Source organism: Mastigoproctus giganteus, chromosome 12, assembly GCF_048544385.1.
Source record: "Mastigoproctus giganteus isolate SK-2022 chromosome 12, ASM4854438v1, whole genome shotgun sequence".
Classification (NCBI taxonomy): Eukaryota; Metazoa; Arthropoda; class Arachnida; order Uropygi; family Thelyphonidae; genus Mastigoproctus; species Mastigoproctus giganteus.
Genome location: NC_143586.1, coordinates 169,892,319 through 169,904,990, shown reverse-complemented (window position 1 = coordinate 169,904,990; position 12,672 = coordinate 169,892,319). Strand labels below are relative to the sequence as shown.

At 37.1% G+C, this 12,672-nt stretch overlaps 1 protein-coding gene across 2 annotated transcripts in view; it reads right to left on the bottom strand.

Annotated features, from left to right (window-relative positions):
• Positions 1 to 12,672, bottom strand: part of stx (ubiquitin-like domain-containing protein stuxnet) — a 151,431-nt gene that overhangs the window by 16,151 nt on the left and 122,608 nt on the right. For both annotated transcript variants that reach the window (XM_090386978.1, XM_090386979.1), the window contains exons 5-6: positions 11,126 to 11,219; positions 2,436 to 2,630 (exon numbers count right to left, since the gene is read on the bottom strand). In XM_090386978.1, coding sequence (XP_090243104.1) covers positions 2,436 to 2,630; positions 11,126 to 11,219 — 289 coding nt within the window. The remainder of the gene's footprint in view (positions 1 to 2,435; positions 2,631 to 11,125; positions 11,220 to 12,672) is intronic.

The following is a 12,672-nucleotide window of genomic DNA, read 5'->3' as shown; positions in this document are numbered from 1 at the left end:
TCCAAGCAAGTTGGTCAGGCAAGACTTCCCCTTAACAAAACCATGCTGTGTCTGAGCTATAACTGAAGTCTTGTCTAAATGAGCCTGCAGTGCTTCTTTAACCAGTGCCTCCATTAATTTTCCTGGAACAGAAGTTAAGCTCACAGGTCTATAATTACTTGTGTCAGCCTTTGATCCTCCTTTGTGAATTGGGGTCACATTTGCACATTTCCAGTCTATGGGTACCTTCCCCTGAGTCCAAGGAAGCTCTCATAATTATGGCTAAGGGTTTGCTTACTTCCTTTGCTGCCTCCTTTAATATAACTGGATAGATCCCATCCACCCCGGGTGCCTTTGTGTTTATCTTCAACAGTTTCTCCTCCACTTTACTCCCAGTTATTTCAAGATTCTGTAGCTTACTGCTAGAGTTGAATACACCTCTGGCATTCCCCTTGCTGAATAACTCCTCATGTGTGAATGTCGATGCAAAATATTCATTTAGTTTGTTAGCTACCTGAGCAGGATTATCAACAGTTGACCCATCAATAGACCCATCAATATCAAGTGGACCAATCTGATTCATCCCCTTCCTTCTAGAGTTTACATAAGTAAAGAACTCTTTGCTGTTTTTCTTTGCATCCCTTGCCAAGGATTTCTCGTAATCTGCCTTCGCCTGCCTAACCTCCTTAGTAACTTGGTTGCATATCAACTTGTATCTATCATAGGCTTCTGTGTCATGTGTTAATTTGTAAGTATCCCATGCATTTTTCTTCTCTGCCATATGCCTCATTAGTTCATCTGACATCCATTTTGGCCTAAACCTTGAACAATATTTCTTAGTTGGTATGTAAAGCCTAGTAGCTTCCAAGATTAATTCTTTGAATGCTTCCCATTTTGAATTTGCTGTTGGTAACATCATCAGTTGGTCCCACTGTATAGAATTTAAATACTGTCTCAGTCCATCGTAGTCGCCTTTACGGAAGCAATAACCCTTCCCTTTACCCTAATGGTAGTTACCTCTTTGAGTAAATCCCATCTTCAGCACACTGTGATCACTGCCACTAGTGGTTCATTTATCTGCAGATTCTTAATGCATGAAGAATCACTGCTGATAATCAAATCAAGAGTATTACTTCCTCTAGTTGCCTCCCGAACATGCTGATGTAGAAAACAATCATCCAATAAATCCACAAAAGCCCTGCTAGTGCGTGAGTAACCAGCCCCCAAATTCCAGTCAATATCTGGGAAATTAAAATCTCCCATTATAAGACTCTCTGATTTACTGGCCCACTCTATTTCCCTGTACAGTTCCTTATTATACTCATCAGAGTCATTAGGCCTATAGCACACTCCTACTCTCAATTTTGATCTCCAATGCTTATGTCACACCAAACTGACTCAACACTGCACTGTCCAGCGATGTCGACTGGCTTCACTTCCTTGGTTTTTATGTGTTTCTTAACTAATAGCATAACCCCTCCCCCTTCCTATCCTGTCTATCCTTTCTGTAGACGTTGTACTCCCCAAATTGCAGTTCTGCATCCCTTATATCTGTGTGACACCACGTCTCTGATATCCCAACATCTGCCTTTGATGTTTTGAGCAATACCTCAAATTCATCAAATTTATTTACTAAACTCCTAGCATTGGTGTACACACAAGTATACCTGCACTGTTTCTATTCTTAGCTACCCTAACACAACCCATGTGTTTACTTGTACCGCAATGGCTCCCAGCAGTCTCTGAAATACCATGCATCTTGTTTTTCAGGCTTCTGCTCATTCTAATAGAAGCAGTGCAAGAATCTCTTTCACCTCTGCAGTGGCTACTGTCAATCTATTGGTCTTTGTCTCCCCCCAAGCTAGCAGTTTTCCGACTCACCTAACACTGCCTCGATAGTATCAGCAAATATTCTTGCACCCTTTCTATTTAAGTGTATCCCATCCCTGTAGAAGCAATCTCTCCTGTTAACAAGTAAATGCACCCCATAGTTGCATGTACTCACTATGCTTATTCTAAACTAGAGAAAAGCTACCATGTGTCAGACAATGTCAATTTTTAACCATATCATTAAATTTAATCAATATTAACTTTAATATATAGTCCATAATTTAAAAAATAGCATGTTCGTATTTGAAAAATAACAAACTTCACAAAAAAAAAAGGAAGAAAGCAACTTATCAGAGAACCTAAGACACACCCAATTACTGGAAAATTAAAAATTAAATAATCTGGCAAGTATAGTATGTATCAAACTGATATATTTAATATTGCCTGGCATGAATCTTCTTTGATTAGCAATAATGTTTCATATATATATATATATCTTTAGTTTTACATGTTCTTCAGTTTGATTCTAATTAGGGTGGAGAAAAGATATCACTAATAAGCCAAAACTTAAAATAGAGCACTGCATAAAATTAATATCTACAGTAGAATAGTAAAATTGTCTTTACCTCCAATATTTCCTTGCTGAATAGTTGAGACAACTTGTGAAGAAGTATGAGGTGTTTGACTAATACTGCACTGACAATAGGTAGTTGGACGGCACTGTGAGGATGCTCCTAACAAGTCATTCAAAATATGGATAATTGTGCTGATATCACGGCGAGGACGTCCATCATGATCCTGTAGCGCAGGACTTAATGTGCCTGTTCAGAAATAAAAAAAAAATATATGAAATTTGCCTATAGGAACAAAAATAAAGAACAGTATGGTGAATTATACACAAATAGTAGTAGTAATGGCAAATGATGCAAGAAAGCAAGCTTATACAGCATCAGCCAAAAATATAAAAAAAAAAACACCATTCACCCATCCGTACCCTACAGGAATTTTTTTATTCAACACATCCACTTCCAAAACAACAGATGGAAGCCTATTCCATAATCAACCACCAGCTGACTGAAGGTAAATTTCCGCACATCAGTCCTGCAACCATCCTCCTCAAACTTGAATTTATTCTCCCTTGTGTAGTTTCAGTAAGTGGAAGAATACCATTAACATTCAGATTACTCAATCCATTCAAGGCTTTAAACACCTCAATCAGATCTCCCCACAGGTGCCTGGTCTCGAGACATTGCAATTAGCATACTCTGAAGCCTTTCTAAGTAAGAATACCCTTTTGTTCCCTTCACCAATCTGGTTGCCCTTCTCTGCACCCGTTCCAGCAAAAATACATCCTAAAGTCAGGCCTTCAGACCTGTATGAATTTACTCAATATGTATACAGTTTGCCTAACCATTGCCTTATACAAAGGGATAATCACCTTCTTATCCCTGCTAGCAAAGTTTCTGTATATCATTAACAAAACCCCAACAGCTGTCCTGGCAGAGTGTCTGCACTGCTCAGAGAATTTCATGTCTGACTACACAATATAACTTGGTCTTTTTCATTCTCCACTACCATGAGTGTAGTACCACACAGTAAGTTACTCTGGAATTATTGCTACCCATGTTCAGTACCTTGCATTCATCAATATTAAACTTCAACTGCCTTTCTCAAGCCCATTGACACAGTTTTCAGAGATCTTGCTGCAGTGAACAGTGTGCTAATGTGGGATTTACTTATAGATGTAACTACCATCAGGGATAAAGGAAAGGGTTTTTGCTTTCATACAGGTGACTACAGTGGTCTCAGAGAGTTTTTAAATTCTATACAATGAGATCAACTGATGATGTTACTAACAGCAAATTCTAAGGAAGCATTCAAGAAGAAATCTTGGAAGCTGCTAGGCTTTTTGTCACAAATAAGAAATACTGTTCAAGCTTTAGGCCTAAATGGATGTCATGAACTAATGATACTTGTAGCAGAGAATAAAAATGCATGGGATGCAGATAAATTATCAGGCTACACATAAACTTGGGTAGATATGAACTAGTGAATAATCAAGTCACAAAGGAGGATAGGAAGGCAAATTACAAGAAATCTTAGGCAAAGGAAGAAAAGAAAAACAGCAAAGACTTCTTCACTTATGTAAAGTCTAGAAAGGGGATGAATCAGAATGGTCCACTTGATATCATTGGTTCGACTGTTGATGATCCTGCTCAGATAGCTGACAAACTGATTGAGTATTTTGCATCTACATTCACACATGAGGAATTCATTAGGGAAGTGAAGGACAGAAGGCTTATTAAACTCTAACAGGGAGCTTAATGATTTTGTAATAACTGAGAGCAAAGTGGAGGAGAAATTGTTGAAGTTAAACAGAGGAAAGGTACCTGGGGTGGATGGGATCTATCCAGTTATATTAAAGGAGGCGGAAAAGGAAGTAAGCAAACCCTTAGCGATAATTATGAGAGCATCCTTCGACTCAGGAGAAGTCCCCACGGATTGGAGATGTGCAAATGTATCCCCAATTCACAAAGGGGGATCAAAAGGTGACAAGTAATTACAGACCTGTTAGTATAACTTCTGTTCTGGGGAAAATAATGGAGTCACTAGTTAAAGATGCATTGCATTGCAGGATCATCTAGACAACACTGCAGCAATAAGTCAGACACAGCATGGGTTTATTAAGGGAAAGTCTTGTCTGACAATGAATTTATTTGGATACTATGATGTAATCACAAAGCAACTAGATGCAAAAAATAATTTTGATATCATATACTTGGATTTTTGGAAAGCTTTTGATACTGTTGCACATGGAAGATTTACTGTACAGATTGGAGCAGTATGGCATTAAAGTCAAATTGCTACAATGGATTAAAGGATGTTGAGTGGGAGAAGACAGAGAGTAGTAATCAGTGGACATTGCTCTTTGTGGATTAATCCCCAGGGTTCGGTGTTGGGCACAGTGTAGTTTTCTGTATTTACCAATGATATTGATGAAGGTATATCAGGTTTAATGTCCAAGTTTGCAGATGATACAAAGGTTGGCAGGTAATGGCAGTGTGCTACTGCAACTGGATCTAGAAAATTTGGGTGGATCAGCTGAGAGGCGGCAAATGAAATTTAACATTGACAAATGTAAAGTACTACATATGGAAAGCAGTAACCCCAGAGTAACGTATCAACTCTGTGGTACTACACTGACAGTGGTAGAGAATGAAAAGGACCTGGAGGTTATTGTGCATGCAGATATGAAGTTTTCTGAGCAGTGCAAGACAGTCTGCAAGAGTAGCTCATGGTGTCTTGTCAATGATATACAGGAATTTTTCTAGCAGGGATAAGGAGGTGATTATCGCCTTGTATAAAGCAATCATCAGGCCACACCTTGAGTACTGTATACAGGTCTGGAGGCCTCATTTTAAGAAGGATGTAGAGCTGTTGGAACGAATACGGAGAAGGGCAACAAGATTAGCGAATGGAACAAAGGGTTGCTCTTACAAAGAAAGGCTTAAGTTTTGCAGATTAGTGTCTGGAGACTAGGCACCTGCGAGGTGATCTGATTGAGGTGTATAAAGCCTTGAATTTGAATGGTTTGAGCATGCTCAATGCGGATGGGATGCTTCCTCTTGCTCAGAATAATCACCTGAGAGGGCATAATTCAAATTGAGGAAAGACAGTTGTAGGATAGATGTGTGGAAGTTTGCCTTTAGCCAGCGGCTAGTTGGTTGGTGGAACAGACTTCCATCCTTTGTTATGGAAGTTGATAGCCTAAATAAATTTAAGGCTGAGCTGGACAGGTATTTGGAACGAACAGAGGGGTGAAATGGAGTGTTTTTTTTTTTTGGCTAATGCTGCATAAGCTTGCTTTCTTGCATCATATGCCTCTACTAATGCTAATGTCTACATTTGATGACTTAATCAGCACTACAAAGTTATCAAATTTATTTACAGTGCTCCTAGAATTAGTGTACATGCATGTATCCTTACTCTTAGTTATCCTAACCCAGCCAATGTATTTGTTTGTTCCATGATGAACCACGGCAGGGCCTGAAATCCCAGACATCTTGCTTTCCAGGCTGCTGTATGTACCAATAGTAGCACTGCAAGAATCATTTTCACTTCTGCCTGCAGCTCTTGGGATACTCCCCAAGCTAGCAGTTTTCCGACTTATCACTGCTTCGATGGCATTATCAAAGATTCTTGCAACCCTTCTATTCAAGCATATCTTGATCCCTGTAAAAACAGTCTCTCCTGTTAACAAGTACAGACCATGCTGAGAAAAATTCTACTCCATGAGCCTTGCACATTCTCTGCAGGGCCGAACTGATTGACAAGGCTCTCAATATATCTCCCTCCTACAGTGTCTGTGCAGAATTGCAGACATTTTCAAAATCAATCTTAACTTGCAACTTTTTTGCCAACATTGCTCCTTACTTGTTAAGTAAGTCCTCAGATCTCTTATTCTTAATATTATTAGTGTCAACATTTACAAAAATATCACCTTTTGTGCCCTTAAAAGATGATATCTGTTCTACAATGATATATACTTTTGCCCTTGGCAGACATATCCTGGTCCTATTCCACCTATCCTTCTTGCACAACATACTTCCCATTTCCCTGACAGAGTCATCAACATGTGAATCACTGAAATGCTGTTATATGTACTGGTGTTGTACCAATATTCACCCTAGACTGAGGCCATATGCTGCCAGAAAAAATGTGTAACTCATTGTTAACTGTGGCCAGGCCTGGCTTTAGGATGGGGCAAAAGGGGAGAAAGTAAAGGTGTTAAGTAATAGGGGAATGTGAACCTGAATTTTTTTTAATAACATTATTGTATATTAAATGGTACTCAATGGGAAAGTTGCATGGATAAGAAAAGTGAAAGCTGTATGTTATCAAATGAAGTGTTTGAGTCACTTCATGAGGATGTTGGTACTAGGCTTAAAGCACAGTGCCTATCAGATCAGTTAATGGACTTAAAATTTCTAATTTGATTACCTTATGGTATGACATTTTTCAAGAAAATATTGTGAATAAGATGAAGCAAAATCGAACAGTAGATATGACAATTATAATGTGTGGAGATTTTTATACAACAGAAAACTACCAGAAGACTTAGCTATTCATTGTATGAATTTATAACAAGCCTGTTCCATTTATATCAGAATGACCCCTATCCCCACAAATAGTGACCATTCTGATATAAACAGAATGGAATTCTGTGACAAGCTGAAAAATCTTTGTTTTGTTCTACCTGCTGAGAAAGATTTACTACTTGAGGCTCTTCAATTCATCCAATAATACAAAAAATGAGTGATAACTCCCGAATATGTAGGTGATGCTACATATTTTACTGACCTTACCAGTAACAGTTGGCAGTACCGAAGAAGTTTCTAAAAAATTATAGCTAATTAAAACCTACCTTTGACCCACAATAACAAATGAGTCTCTCACCATTAGAAATGCTGTCAATTGAAATGTTAGTATAAGATTGAACTGAAGAAAGGTAAATTTTTTTTTTTTTTTTTTTTTATGTCTTTTGTTTCTTGTGTTATCTAGTTTCTAGTTTTATTTTAAGAAAAAGGTGAATCTTTTGGAATGGGTGAAGAGAAAAGCATTAGCCAAGAATTAAAAAAAAAAAAAAAAAAAAAAAGAGGGGGGGATACTCTTACCACAAAAGACTTTCGTTCTGCATTTGACTACTTGCAAAAATACATGACTAAAGTGTTCAAGACTTTAGATGAACCGAGTAAACTTAATGATGATGGTATTCTTATACTGTTTCTCAGACAACACACATGGATACATAAATTGAAAAAGAAGTGGGCAAAAGAATTTAAATGAGGGAGGGAGAGCCTTAAAGATGACCCATGCTGTGGAAGACCTGCAATGTCCCTCACTCCAGAAGTTGTTGACAGCGTGAATGATCAGGTGATGAGTAAAGGTGAGACAGTTCAGTCTCGACCATCTCATCCGAACAATGTGTACTCCATAATAACAGAGGTTCTTGATATGAAAAAGGTGTCAACACAATGGATCCCAAGGTTATTGACAGCAGATCAAAAATGCACAGAAGCAGCCAAGTCAAATGAACATTTGCATTACTTTCAAGCAGATCCAGAAAATTCTCTTGCAAAGTTTGTGACCATGGATGAGATGTGAATGCATCACTTTCAGCCAGAAACAAAGGAACAGTCCAAACAGTGGAAACATAGCTCTTCTTCCTCTCCAAAGAAAGCCAAGTCAATTCCTTCTGCCGGCCAAGCAGTGGCATCGGTTTTTTGGGATGCTGATGATGGAGTGTTGCTAGTAGATTACCTTCAGAAAGGCCAGACAGTCACAGGGGCATATTACGCAAACTTTGTGGGGTGTTTGAGTGAAAACATCAAAAGAAAATGCTGAGGAGTCCTGTTCCACCAGACAGTGTGCCTGCTCACAAGTCTATCATTGCTATGTCTACACTGCATAAGTGCGGCTTTGAAAACTTGGACCATCCCCCACATTCTTTCCATTTTCCCACCGACAATGACATCTTTGCTGTAGTGGATGCATTCTGGAGGGCACTCCCAAGAGAAAACTTTCTTTGCAGCTGAAATCAATGCCTTGCCACATTGGCAACAAAAGTGTTTTGACTCCAAAGGGGACTATGTTGAAAAGTAACATGTTACCAGACCCTCAAATAAACCTTTCACACTCTGGCCAAAATCTTTTCAAATGCCCCTTATATATTGACTGGTTATTGATTCTGCTAAGTGTAGCTCAGTAGAAAGGCAGAGATTATGTGATTGTAAAGTTTGTCGAATAACTTACCTCTCTACTCTCAAAACTTCCTCGGCAATGAAAATTATGTACTATGCTCACTCGGTATTAAAAGAGTCAGACACTTTCAAATTTTGGCCAATGGCTCAAGGTGATATCCTGCATATAGGAATAAAAGTTAAATCTTTTAATAAAGAAATTTTAAAACCCTTTCACCATGTATACAGCATATCCCCCTTGACGCAGCATCAATCCTTTGGTGAGAATGATCATATGACCATCTGCAGACTTTGATTTCAAATGTGAAATGAAAAAGAATTCAGTTGCAGACAAGACAGTTTCTGTAATTTAGCTGTTTATCACTGGTGACATTCATTAATAGAATATTTTCAGGCCTAAAATGTTAAATCTACTATTAGACTATCATATCAGCACATATGTTAAACTGATTGATTGACAAGTGAACTTTCCAAGAAATAAAGCCATCAGTGTCACTCAAGTAAGTGACATGGATTAATGGCCATTTTTAGGCCAATGAACACAGCTGTGGCAAAGTTTTCCATCAGCGTATATAATGTGCAACTGTCAGACAGGGTTGGATTCAGTGGTTGATCAAGTTTCTGACCTCTAATGAGTTGAGCATGATCAAAGTATGAACTATGAACAATCACAGTAATTGTCCATGATCCCAAACACAATGTCTCAGAAGCCTAGCTGTGAATAAGTAATCAGCAAACAAAGCCATTACTGCAAACTTCTGTGGTACACAATAACACCATATGAAGTAGCATACTGTAGGAACTGACACTATGAGCAGCAATGAATCAAAAGAATGTTAACAGAGGCCTTGAGCTTCAGTAATTTTATGAAATCAATGTGGCCTTAGAAATGTGTGTGAAAACATACACACTTGCACACTTCTAAGGCCAAGATGTGCCAATTCAAAGGTGCCCATGAAACATCTTGTTTCATGGGCACCTTTGAATGGTAAATTAGCACTTTCAGGGCTAACTTACCATAATTGTATTCGTTTTAGATAACTGAAGAGTATAGTTACACCCAACTAAAACAGGTTTGAAATTAAAATATTTAATGAACTAAATAAATAAATATTGGATAAATTTAAATCTGATAACATAAATGTTTATTTTATCCATTATATTGGATGTTACTTGTTCTTTTTAGTAATAGAGAACATTTAGCATTATGGAGAAATTTGTCAACCATTACCTCTTACACTACCTTGGAAAAACCTTATGCTTGATTAACAATATGAATTCTATCAGTGATGATCCACTGGTGACAGCGTAGTTCCATGGAAAAGTTTGGAGAAATTCAAGCAGTTAGTCTAGATCAACATTTCCCAAACTGGGGTCCGCAGACCAGTTCCAGGGGATCTGCGAAACGTTCAGAAGGTATCAAGTAACATATGTTCATTTTCTTAAAAAATATATACTGACAGAATCACAATGAACTTTATCATAGAACATTACTTATTTTCGATACGATAAGTGTATATAATTGTATCCATATTTAAAATTATTCATTCTATGTATAGCAAAGTGATGATAAATAAAGTTATTATTATGTATTTGTATAAAAATAAAGTTGAGTTGTTTCACACATTCAACTTTGAATTTTCTTTTCAGAAAACCCAGTGTTCATACTGGGTTTTCTTTTTTGAAGTGGGTCCCGAAGGGGTCCGCAAATTAACCCCAAGGGCTCAACATCTGGTGAGTATGGGCTTGGCACACCCAGGGTCCTGAGCTGGATATCATCATTTTTCTCTTTTTTGGTGATTCCCTTCTACTTTTGACTCTCTCTCTCTCTCTCTCTCTCTCTCTGGGTAAATCGGGAATATTTTATTTTTTATTTTTTTTTGGCTGGTGCAGCATAAGCCTCACGCTTCCTTGCACCGTATAGCTAATAATAATAAAAAAAAAATCTCAGTAGTTTGGGAACCGCTTGTCTAGATCTTTCCAGTTTTAAACTGGGTCTGGCACCTTTTATGCAAGCTTCCATCTTTTGGCCTGTCTTTCAATATTTGAAACTAGTCATGCATAGTTTCCTCTGACTGCTAACTGCATGGTATATGGCTCTTGGTTGTTCGAATTGAGTTTTTTTGACACAAGAGCTTCTAAGGCCAAAATGTGCTAATCCAAAGGTTGACCATGAAATAGTACCGTTCACTTTCAAGACTATCTTACATTAAAGTTGGTTATATAATTGGATTTGTTTTAGATAACTGAAAAATTCATCTAGATTTACATTGTTGTTCCCTGTTATGTGTGTTAGTCAGTCACTATAAGTTGGATTAAAACAGATATAATACCATTCACTGGATGCCAACATTGTTATGGTGACTTGTTATAGTGACTGTAGTCAACAAAAATGTGCTGTACTGTAACTTGCCTACAACAATATTGAAACTGTGGTGGATTTCAATTAATAGAATGGTAGAGAAATCAAGCATTAGTGTTTTCTCGTTCATGAGAAAAGATAAACAGGTACTTTAATTATTTAAAAAGAATGGCACTCAAAGAATTGCACTTACCAGAAAATGTTCCCGAGTACACACCACGACCATGGTGGTACATAGTTTCGATAACTGCACCTCCATTTTGTCTTTCATTACCACAACACTGACCCTAAAAAAAAATGTGATTACTTACATTAAAACAACTAAATCTACAGTCATGCCATTAATTTCATTAGAAACTGAATAGATTTACATAAAAATTTCCTTTAATCCAGAATATTTAAAATGACATAAGATAAAAGCTTAATGAACATGTGCATTAGCATCATTTCTGTACATAGCCAACTACATAAGTAGTTATAAATTGGCATCATTAAGTATATCTCATATTGTGAATACCTTCAAGAGTTGCCATGATATCGCACTGCCTCAAATAAGTAATGCTTCACCATAGGAGAAGACTATTATTACTTATTCTCAGCGGATACCATCACCCATATGGCACCGTTTCGGAGCTTATTGGCTCCTCATCAGTGGGTGGGCAGGTATCCTGTGTTGCAATGATGACAAACCAGTTGCGAAGTATAAATCCACAATATGAGAGATGCCTGATAGTGTGGAGTAATTTAGATTACAGTATAGTTTAGGGCTAAAACCTCAGGTTACGTAAATAGTTTAACTAATGTACAAGTTAGTGCATTTGCATCATTTCTGTACATAGCCAACTACATAAGTAGTTATAAATTGGCATCATTAAGTATATCATTGCAACACCAGGGTACCTGCCCACCCACTGATGAGGAGCCAATAAGCTCCGAAATGGTGCCGTATGGGTGATGGTATCTGCTGAGAATAAGTAATAATAGTCTTCTTCTATGGTGAAGTGTTATTTATTCGAGGTAGTGCAATATCATGGCAACTCGTGAAGGTATTCACAATATGAGATATACTTAATGATGCCAATTTATAACTACTTATGTAGTTGGCTTGTACAGAAATGATGCAAATGCACTAACGAACTTGTACATTAGTTAAACTATTTATGTAACCTGAGGCTTTAGCCCTAAACTATACCATAATAAGGTTAAGTCTTAATAACCATAAATTATACCGTAATAAGGTTAAGTCTTAATAGATTCAAAAATGAATTCATTTCAATTTATGATTATGATATTTATTATGATATTTTATTAGTACTAATAATACAGTATAATTTCCTCAAAAACTGAAAGGATACTTCAGATGTCCATAAAGAATAATAAAACACTGAAGCAAAAATAAGGATTAATATTCAAAATAAATGCTCATTCTATATAATTTTTGTAAGGATTTTATATCTGATTTATGTATGAAGCAGCACTAGAACATACAGTGCCTTTCAACACATACGATTTTTTTTTACATTCTTCAATCATGAAGTGACTGAAGAATGTAAAAAAAAAAAAAAAAAAAACCTTTAATACAATAAATTACATAACCTTTGGTGGATTGTGAATTACTGGTTTGGATTAAATTTAGAAATAGTAAAAATTCAAAAAACATTAAAACAACAGCCATACAACAAAACCCATTTTCCAGGCTGTGGTTTAATAAGTGCCGAAAGCTGAAAAGTCTTACATTAT